The 11,171-nt window shown below is 41.8% G+C and overlaps 1 protein-coding gene across 1 annotated transcript; it reads left to right on the forward strand.

Moving 5' to 3' along the window:
• Nucleotides 1-1,969: 1,969 nt before the first annotated feature.
• Nucleotides 1,970-8,392, forward strand: LOC125530016 (outer envelope protein 64, chloroplastic; the record flags this gene model as incomplete). The annotated part of the gene is given in 12 exon segments (XM_048694428.1): nt 1,970-2,122; nt 2,310-2,434; nt 3,297-3,422; nt 3,527-3,709; nt 3,783-3,927; nt 4,399-4,558; nt 5,930-6,064; nt 6,552-6,752; nt 7,198-7,325; nt 7,481-7,532; nt 7,783-7,852; nt 7,933-8,392. Coding segments are annotated over 12 exon segments (1,561 nt in total), but the record flags the coding sequence as incomplete, so codon positions are not given.
• Between the last annotated feature and the right edge of the window lie 2,779 nt (nt 8,393-11,171).

Genomic DNA, 11,171 nt, shown 5'->3' on the forward strand with positions numbered 1-11,171 from the left:
TTACCCTTCGCACCCGTCGAGTCAAATGCGAAGACCCTTGCTCATTTTCCACTACACCCGGGCGCCGATGTAGCGCGCCACTAAGGATGCGACGACCCGATCCTCGCTCACTTGCCACCGTATCCGGATCAAGATACGGCGCGCCACTTGGGGGGTGACGGCCTGGCCCTTGCCCACTTTCCACCACACCCGGGTTCCGATGTGGCGCGTCGTTTTGAGGGTTACGCCCCAACGGAAATCTTTTGGGTTCCATCTCCATAAGAGTGGCTGAGTTTTTACGTTGGCTCGCCAAGCCTATCACAACCCTCCTCCTTTACCCGGGCTTGGGACCGGCTATGTTGAGACAACATAGGCGGAGTTATTCTTTGTGCTTTATGCATCAAATCAAAATCTATACAATGTGTGAGTATAATTGAATGATCATATATCAATATAAAATTACAAATATTCTAAAAATGTACAACGGCACCAAATAATGTTTGCACACCCTGCAAAGGACCTGCAAAAGATGAATCTGTGGTTAGTAAATTCATGTGCATGGAGAGCAAGGGAAGAATAGGAACAGGGGAAGAGGAGGAACTTAGAAGGGGCTGCCTGGGGAAGTAAAGAAGAGAAACAAGGGGATCCGGGGAAGGGGGAATAAGATGGAAGAGGAAGGGGAAGAAGAAAATGGCAGAGAAGAAGTGGAAGAAGAAGATGGGCAAGGGGGGGGGGGGGATACATACCTGCGCCGCCGCCGCCTCCTCAAGCTTCCGTCTCGAGCGGGGAGGAAAGGGCTGGTGTCACGCGGGGACGAAAGGGGCAGGCCGCCGCTGCCTCCTGAAGCGTTGTGTTTTCCGGGATCAGCTCAATTCGACCCAAATCGGAGCCCCAGACCTCTGTATTGCGGCACGGCTACGCTAGTGGACGCGATTTCCATGCTGTATTGGGCTCGTTTCGGTCCGCTTGTTTCTGTAAACATCCGAATGCCTGAATTAGCAAGTAGCCAATACCAAATCCAATACAAAGGCTCTAATTCAGACATCCGAACACAGTGTAGATGTATTTGTTAGCTATAGTGCTATAACAATTCTAAAAATCTATACCGATCTTTTAAATATTTCCCTAAATGAGCTTTAGTACTTGAGGTATTCTCTGGAAACTTTGTCGTGGGCTATATCTGTTTTCTAGAGGAAATTCTATTTCCCTGCAACCCTGCCGACACGGGTGTAAGCTGTTCATCCAAAATTCCGAATAGATGGTTGGTACTTCACAGCCATCCTTGAATGTATTTATACAAATAAGCATCAGTATATGCTTGTGGCATACTTCCCCCGAACCGAAATTATGTCCTTTAGGACATTGAAAGTCTTCAAGCTAGTACTTCGACCAGCAGTTTCTGTGGGAATATGTTGCCTCACATTAAAGTAATTATACATTATAAAAGTATATTTCATGATAGATCTTGTAGTATCAATTTGATGATTAATTTAATATACTAAGTAAATCTTACTGGGCAGCAGGCCTGGTTAGCAATCATAAATCTTCTCTAATAGATAGTCAAACTTATAAATGTTTGACTAACGAAAAAGAAAATGCTAAAAACACCTACATTTTGGATTGGAGGTAGTATTATTTCGTGCTCATTAAGGAAATGCTATCCCATGCAATCCTACCAGCACCATTGTGGAAGCTATTTTATCCAAAATTCCAAATAGATGGTTGCTACTTTACAGCCAGTTCTTGAATTGTATTGTATGAATAAGCATCCAATTAATGTCCGTGGCATATTATTTGGTGCTCAATAGCATCCATGTTACCATGTATATTTGTGTTGCTTCTATTCTTTAATGTACACTCCACTGCCCCAAAAATGTTGTTGTGCTTACTGGAACGTGGCAGACCAGTTCATCTACATGGTTACAGTCCTTTCTGCATGTATTACTTGTCCTTGAGCACTTGTATGATACACTTGCTTTGATGATTGCAGATTCCATGTCAGTGGTTATATAACAAGTTTTGGCAGCCTAGAATGGGCGAAGACACATGATGCAGCAACACAAACATCTTTAGTGGTTTCAACTCTTGTAGACGGTGGTGCTATTTGTGTTGGGAAAACTGTCATCGATGAGATGGCATATAGGTATTTTCATTTTGCTTTCTGTACGTAGCTTCGCGGAACTGTATTAAGGCTTAATTTTTTTCTTTTTTTCTTTAGTTTTTAGTGCCGTGTCATAAAGATGATACATGTTCCTTAGATTTGTGGAGTAGTTTTCCAGCTTTCCAATAATCTTGTATCTGTGCTGACTTAATGTACATTGCTTGTCCAGTATCCATGGTGAGAATAAACATTTTGGTACACCAACAAATCCTGCAGCTTCCGATCGAGTACCTGGAGGATGCTCAAGTGGATCAGCTGTTGCTGTTGCTGGTGGCATGGTAGATTTCGCCTTGGGTAAGTTGCTCTTTGGAGCATTCTTATTTAAGCAAAAAATGAAGATTATTAACATTATTATTTGCTGCTGGTGCTTCATTATCCTTCTGATGCCAGATCTTTAATGTTGAAAGTAGCGAGAACCAGGGGAATTTTCCCCAATGTAGCATTTGCATGCAACTTATGATACTTGCTGTCTCATTTACTAGTGTTTGCAGCATTTTGTTTTTACTAGTGGTATTGCTCGTCACTCGACAGTGTTCACGATTGTTTTCACGTGGTGAAATGTGAATCCATACCCATAGTTAAACTTGGTTCTCTCTTGATTAACAGATACTTTACTAAGTTGTGCTTGTGCACTTGCTGCACTTGATGGATTAACCGGATTTTAGTTGCATCTCAAGCTCATTCTGTGACCTTTTTGCAGACAAAGATTGTTTTTTCTTGCGACAATTCAGCATATTCTACCAAAGATAACAAGACAATAGTTACTATCTATCGAGTTTACTCTGGACACCACTAGAAATAATAATATAATGGAGAGGAAGATAACCGGTCTGCAAGGATATAGGATTATAGCCATTTAATTCATATCCCTGCTCAGTGGGTCTGCTATTTTTATTGTGTAGATGTCAAGCATAAAAGAGAAACTTATGTGTTTTTTCCCCTTTTTGTAACTAAATTTATGTGGGGTTATTCCAGTACAGTTTCTTACCGAGGCTTGGACTTTTAAAAGCTTCTGGATCTTGAAATCTGCCACCATTCGTACTGGATCTTTCTTGACTGTTATTTTTTCTGTCGAACTGTCTATGCTTCTTATAATGTTATTATCATGTCTCTAACTTACATACATAAGTGCTACACTGATAATGTGGTGTGGTAGGTATTGATTCCATTGGAGGAGTAAGGGTACCAGGTGGCTATTGTGGCGTACTGGCGTTCCGGCCTTCACATGCTGTTATATCCAACAGTGGTGTTATTCCTGTAGCTCCTAGCCTAGACACTATAGGTACCTCTAAAGAATCTTTATTCATCTAAACTACATGAAATTTATAGGTCTTGACTTCTAAACAGAAATCATCATGTCTTGCTATTTTCTTCTTTCTGTTGTAGGCTGGTTCGCAAAGGATCCGATTGTACTGCGTCGTGTTGGTCATCTTCTTCTGAAATTATCTTATACTGATATTCGTCTACCCAGACACTTCTACATAGCAGATGATTGTTTTGAAATTTCAAAGATACCTGCAAGAAGGTTAACTCAGGTGGTCACAAAATCTGTGGAAAAGCTGTACGGAAGTAAGTACATCCTCTTTACACCATCTCTTGTCTTTTTTTTATTTGCTGGAAGTTAACTCATGCCTTTCCTTAGGACAAGTCTTGAGTCATGTGAATCTTGGAAATTATTTGGCTTCAAAAATACCCAGCCTGCGGAACTATTCAAACGGGCAAAAGAATGGGGACTCAAAGTTTTCTTCATTGCAAGCACTTTCTAGTGCCATGCAGTTGCTTCACAAGTACGGTTCCTGCATTATTACAGATCCTATGGTTCATTGTGAATTATGATTTTTATATTTCCTCCTGTGGTTTCTGTCTGCTGTCTAGCTGCTAGCCATGTAAAAGCAGGTGTGGTCGTGTTGTAGGTTCATTTTACGGTACTGTTAGTTGAACTTCGTAGGGTTGCATGGTTCTCTTCTTTTCTTATAACTATTTCATGTTTTGGTGGTCACCAACAAAGAACATCAAATGCTGTTTAGTACATAAAAGAATCTGGCTGGCATGCTTGTCTTACTTTGGTTTGGCTTTGGTGTAGAAATTTTGGACTTGTTCTAGAATTGAGATGAACGCTCTTGTATTGTTTATGATATATCTGATGATATAAGTTAGAATTTTCACCTTACATATATACAAATTTCTCTTTCACTTTGCCATACTTGGACATGTCGTTGTGATGCAATGTAATATTGCTATTTTATTATTCAATCCAGGCATGAATTTAGAGATCAGCATAACGAGTGGATAAACTCAGCAAAGTCTGCTGTTGATGCTTCCATAGTTGGTAATTTGTCTGATGATGGTGATTCAACTATTAATATCGTCCAAGATGCAAGAAAGGAAGTGCGCTTAGCTCTCAACACACTTCTTAAGGTAAATATTGAGTTCATACTACAATTCTGTGAAATTATTGTATATGTGCGTACATTATCAGGAAAAACCATTGTTGATCCTGTGATTAGTTTCTTGGCGCATTCATTTGCCATTACCTATAGTTTTGCTGGATATATTTCACTGAAGAAAACACTATACTGTATCTCTTTGATTCTGAAAATGTGATCTGCTCAAAGCTTGTGGACTTCAATTGGTAAAACAAAGCTAGTGTTTTGTAGTGTTTACAAATGTTTTTTTATATGAAATTTATGTATTATGTGCCAAGTGGATCAAATCAAGAAATCAACTGATTATGAGGGTAAACTTGAATATATATATTTCTGCTGGAAGGCAAGTACACGGTTAACTGCAAAGGTTTTACCCACAAGTTTGGTGAGTTGACTTGGCAAACTGCTTTGTTTGCCCTAAGCCAGCTTGTTCACAATTATCAGGAATATTAGGTGCTATTGGAATATGATATTCAGATAATTCCTTGGAGTTTATATAGCATCAAGTAGTGCATATCGTGGAAAATGTCCATCTTTACTGGCCAAACAAAATACAATCACTTTTTTTCAACCCCAACAATTCTGCCATTATTCTTTGCATTTGACCTGCCTTTTTTTAAGGGAACTCAAACTGGCACGTTTCTTCTGTATATGTTGAGAAAGTCACAGAAATCTTCATCAGCCTGGCTGGGCCTGGGAAATCCTGGCCCTGAAAGGCCCATATGGACCTATCCTGGCCCGCAAGACCAGGCCTGGCGTGTGAAAATAGTTCTTATTTTTCCCCAAAGAAAATATTATTTATGAATTATTTTCCTTAAAAATGTACTCCGTGTTAGATACATTCCTCTATAGTAGACAAATCAAATACAAGTGATTTGGGATGGAGGTTGTATTAGATTTATCGTTTTTTTCTTTTTGACCCGGCTGATGGGCCAAAACTGGCTGAACCTGAAAAGTGGCGAGTCAGAGTTTGGAATTTGGAGCCAATTCTTCTGGTCTGCGGTGGTTGTTTTTGGTTTCTATCTTTTAACATCAGAGTTTAGACTCAGGGGCAAATTCGACCTCTCTTACTTTTCTAAACCTGCGTCTGCTGGAGTGAAGTAAACGTTCATTTGCAGTGTACTTTCACCTGGTAGTGCACAATATCTGAGAGGAAATTCTTATTGGAAAAAGAAGCCCTGCCAACAGTTTGCCTACTGTATCCTTGATGGGAGGAGATTTTTTTTTCCTTTCTGCTTGTTTGCTGCTTCGTTTACTTGTTTTGCAATCTTGCATGCAACTGGATTTGCTGTGATGAATGATCATCTTATTAAGTGATAATGTAGAAATGCCTTTTCTAATTGTGATGCTATGTTATCCTTAGGATGATGGAATTCTGGTCATCCCAACTGCTCTGGGATGCCCTCCAAAACTTAATGCCAGGGAGCTCTCGTCTACAAGCTACAATGCTGAGACATTATGCCTTCAATCTTTATCTAGTATGTCTGGGTGTTGTCAGGTATAGTATTTTTCAGTGTAATTTTAGATTACTAGCATGCAAACCTTGTTATTACCTCTGATGAGCTTCCTTTTGTACTTCTTTTTGCCTTTGAACCTTGTTATTATTGCATGTGGCTGATAGCTAGTGGTATGAATGCATTGACCTTTGGCCTTTCATATGCCAACCGTGAAAAGCTGACAATTGCTTATTTTTGTTTAGTTGCTTCAGTTAATTGATGTGTGGGTAGAGAAGCAAATTATCTCTGAGATTTTACTTCTGATTTTTGTGGAGAAGCAAATTATCCTGTCCATGGTTATGAATTTTAGTGGTTATTCTCACGATCTATCCATCATGTGTGAAGGTTGTAGATATATATTGATCATATTTGTAAATGTTGGTGAGGGTATGAATTTACCCATGGGTTTAGCTACAAGGCATGGATTTTCATTCCTAATAAGCCTTTACTGCCCTTTTACCGATTCAACAATATTGATTTCCTTTTCAGGTTACTGTTCCCATCGGTACACATGACAAGTGTCCTATTTCGGTTTCCTTCATTGCGAGGCATGGTGGTGATCGCTTTTTGCTGGACACCACTCAAGCCATATATGCCACCATCCAAGAGCAAGTTGAGGTCCTAGCCAAATCTAATCCTTCAAGTAAAGAGGCGATGAGTGAAGAAGCTGCTGAAGCTGCTAAAGAGAAAGTCAGTTCCCATCTTTATTATGGTCATCTACAAGTAGCTTTTGTTTTTCAAACTTTTGCTTAAAGAACCACAACCACTGCTTTTTCCTAGTATTATCTTACAATAGTTACGGTACCATACTATGCCAATGCGACAGTAGTTCACTACTTGAAGAAAGAACTGATTGGTGTTACATCTTAGAGTTTGACAAATTGAATTGCACTTTATGGGTGTTACATTCTAGTACTTGATAGATTGGAAGTGCTAGTCTCTGCATCTAGGGACTTGCTCTGTATATGGATGCACACACACAAATCCTTGGTTGTGCACTGAACCTATTTTTCATGTCCCAGGATTATTATCACTTTTGACTCGGAAGCAAAGCTTCCCATACAGGATTGTGAGTGTTAATTATATTGTCTTTGTTCTTACTTGGGGTTCTTTTCTATCACTTGCTACTTGACAGGGTAACAGTGCATTTAAGGAGAAGCAATGGCAAAAGGCAATAAATTTATATACTGAAGCAATCAAATTAAATGGCAAAGTAGCCACATACTACAGTAACAGAGCTGCGGCTTTTCTAGAGCTAGCTAAGTACGATCTTTTCCCCCCTTGTAATATTTTGTCTCCAATCTATCATAGAGAGCTGGCATGTATGAATGTTTGCCATTTATCTTTGAAGGGCTTGGATGCATGAGTGTTTATTTGGCACTTTGGTTACTCATGATTATTTATTTTGGACTTTTCAGTTATCGCCAAGCTGAGACAGATTGCACTAGCGCCATCGATATTGATCCAAAGGTTAGTATCTGCTTTCTTAGTTTCAACTTTCAACTTTGAAGCATGATATGACCTATACCTTCACATTTACATATTATTCTACTTTATAAATGTAAGTGTAGCCAATGAGATAAAAATGTACTCCCTCCTTACGGGAATAAACCACGACAAGTAATTTGGAACGGAGGGAGTATGTTCTAACTCTGTTGAGATTGTGATGGTTTATGAGTTTTGCGTGATTGGTTGAGTTGCTATTTATGTAACATTTCAGATTGTCAAAGCTTATTTGCGAAGAGGCACGGCAAGAGAGATGCTTGGATACTATAAGGAGGCTGTCGATGGTCTGTCTTTCATTTCCCTTTGCTTGATACTCAAGTAATCTGGATAAACTAATTGTTTACTTGTTGACCGTGTCTTGCAGATTTTAGCCATGCCCTTGTTCTAGAACCAATGAACAAGACGGCTGGCGTAGCTATCAATAGATTGAAGAAGCTATTCCCGTAAGTGCCAAGCCCATGGAATTATTTCTCTGAAAATATGGCTGCTGATTTTGTGCACAAACAACTTCTTTGTGTCTTGGGGATGGAACGGAAGTACCTAAGCGCCATGGATCTGTGATGCCACATATGCTCTGTGTGGGCTTTGCAAGGTACTGAATAGTCATTGCTGGTGGCAACGGAGCTGTTATCTGTGGAGTCATTTTACACGTTTCCCCCCAAGTTTTGAGAAAGCAAAGTAAAAAAAGCGTAGGTTTTTGAGAGTCGATCATAGCAGCAATGTCCGATCTACCAATGCTCCCCGTCATGTATAATATCGATTTTGACAATTATTTGTTGAAACAGCTTGATTTTGCCAGTAAAATGGTCCGCAGTGCTGCCGTATGCATCCTTTTGCTATTCTGATGACTGATGCGGCGTTCAGGTTCAGGTTAAACGGCAGCCTCAGGTGAAGTCTCACTGAGGCTGTTGGGCAACAACCCTTTTTGCTTACATGTTTGCTCTCCCTGAATTTAGAAGACATTTCAACCTTCTCTTTTGGTGTGGTTGTTTGCATGTCCCTGTCACTGAATTTTCATGTACCTGAAGGTGTCTGGGTCAGTGATGTGTGCCTAATATGATGGTATGGATTGCTCAGCGCGGGACCGTCGGTCCTGTGCATGGACATGAAAGTGGGGTCTTGGGCGTTGCGTTCACTGACGAAGTTAGGCTTAGTCTGTTGGGTCACTTTTGGATCAAGTACAGGAGCACCAGCTGTGCCTTAGGCCATTGACTCGTTGGTTATAGAGTAGCAATCAAGCGACGTGGCAGGGAAAGAAAAGCTGGTATCATAGGTGTCTGCCCCCAGATGTCTCGGTGCATGATGATTCCCAGCTTGCTCCGTGCTAATCTACATCAGACATTCAGGTGCCGTCATCCGTTAACGAATTATTGTATCAGGCCAACCAATATCAATACCAGTTCACACGCGCTCTGAGTAATAATAATAAGCGGTAAAGAGGACAGCTTGATCTTGTGCTTCGACTGGTACGCGGCAAGGTGCCGGCGCCTAAGCTATCTCCAACTTCTTGTTTCCGCAACCGGAAGAGAAATGATTTTATCATTGGAGGGCGTTACAGAAAAAAAAAACATCCCCAACTGCATCTATCCACGGAGGAGAGGAGCTCTCCTTTGACTTGGCTTCCACTAGCGTTTGCCCAACGGAAAGTGATCCCTTTCGCCATCGCAGAGCCGGGGGAAGGAATCGCACGAGCCGGGGGAAGGAATCGCACGAAGCGACCGAACGAACGGGATTTTTTTTTCTTTTTTTGAGAACTGAGCGAACGAATGCTCATGATCGGGACCATGCGTGAACAGAACAGTACGTCGTGACCACAGTACAGTTCAAACTTTATCGGAGCTATCGAGAGGTTACGAGATGGGGAGAGAATGAATAGGGCGTGACCGCTGCCCGCGCCGGCACGACGGACCGCCCAGCGACTCGTGGCGATCATGCGAGACTAATGAACCAACGAATTTAGCCCCCATCCGGCCATTTTTCATCAAGGAACTAGTACATGAAATCCCAGTACGAGCATAGCAACCACCTTCCTCCGGACCCTACCCTTCCAGGAGTGGGAAAGATATTTTCTTTTGTACTAGCAAAGATTGTTAAATAAAGCGACCAGCAGACTCTCTAATAAACATGCCCATGTGGTACGTGCTTGTATCATTATTCATATCGAGCTTGGGGTTGGGTTGCTTGGGGGTCTACCAGTCTAGCTAGCACGGCCGGGTCGGACCAATCATCATACACGGTGCTAGCATGGACCGGTATGTCGAAATTACTAAGTACTCGTTGCAAAGAACACTTCACTTTCTCAGATCGCGATAAGTGGCGCACATGCAGCATGCCACGTGTCGCAACCTGAAAGTTTTCTTTTTTTCGTAGATCCGTTTATTCAAAACGTTTTATCTTTTAAATCGTGCGTCCAAATCTCGAACCATTTTCACTATTGGATTCCTCGCGTCGAGATCTTCAAAACTAGATCCCATGTTGATAGGTTTTGACAAACTTTTTTTCACGAAAAAAACCAGGCGAAAAAACCAAAACCGGGAGCACGGTTTTTTCCTTTTTCGAAAGAGGCACGCCCGTGCCTTTCATGGAAGCAAAACCGTGACTCTCGTGGAAGAAAAAAAACAGAAAACACGTTTTTTTTCCGTTTCTGAGAAGCACGGCCGTGACTCTCGCGAAAGCACAACTGTGCCTCTCGCGGAAACAAAACTGTGACTCTTGCGAAAAAAAAAACGCGTATTTTTTTTCCTTTCTGAGAGGCACGGCCGTGACTCTCGCGAAAGCACAACCGTGCCTCTCGTGGAAGCAAAACTGTGACTCGCGAAAGAAAAAAAAACAGAAAACACGTTTTGTTTTTCCCTTTTCCAAAAGGCACGGTCGTGACTCTCGCGAAAGCACAACCGTGCCTCTCGCGGGAAGCAAAACCGTGACTCTCGCGAAAGAAAGAAAAACAAAAAAACGTGTTTTTTTTTCTGTTTCCGAAAGGCACGGTCGTGATTCTCGCGGGAAAAAAACCGTGACTTTCGTGAAAAAAAAGGAAATGCGTTTTTTTTCGCGAAATTTATTTTTTTTATCGAAAAGCTAAGAAAGACCGGAGGAAAACCAAAACGTCAAAAAAACAAAAAAAAACCGTTTAAAAAGCCGAAAACACGTGTGAAAAAATAAAAAAAATTTGGAGGGAGCGCCCAGAGCGCAACACGTGGCAAATGACTGAGAACGTGCCAAGTAGCGCTGATCGTTGCGAGGCTTCCGAAAGAGCGCTAGTTAACTAGTTGCTCCCCCGATATATTCGATCCAACAGCGCTATCTTGGGCCTACACCAACTTGCTCTCCAATCCTCGTCTCCTTGGTGCATCTGGGCCACTACGCTCGTGCAGCAGCGCCCATGGCGAATGATACGTTGGCTGCGTGCGTTGCCGTTGCCGTTGCCGACTAGTACGTCGTCCCGTTTACTTACTACTGGTGCGCGGCTGGGCAGGTCGACCTCGCACGTACGAGAGGACGGACGGACCACCATGCAATTGCAACCAACCACAGCATCGCATTCCCTGCTGCATGGCTTTCCGCTGCGAGATCTACCTATCTGACGCCTGACGGGCCTTGTGTAGC

The sequence above is a fragment of the Triticum urartu genome, unplaced genomic scaffold (assembly GCF_003073215.2).
Source record: "Triticum urartu cultivar G1812 unplaced genomic scaffold, Tu2.1 TuUngrouped_contig_6008, whole genome shotgun sequence".
NCBI lineage: Eukaryota > Viridiplantae > Streptophyta > Magnoliopsida > Poales > Poaceae > Triticum > Triticum urartu.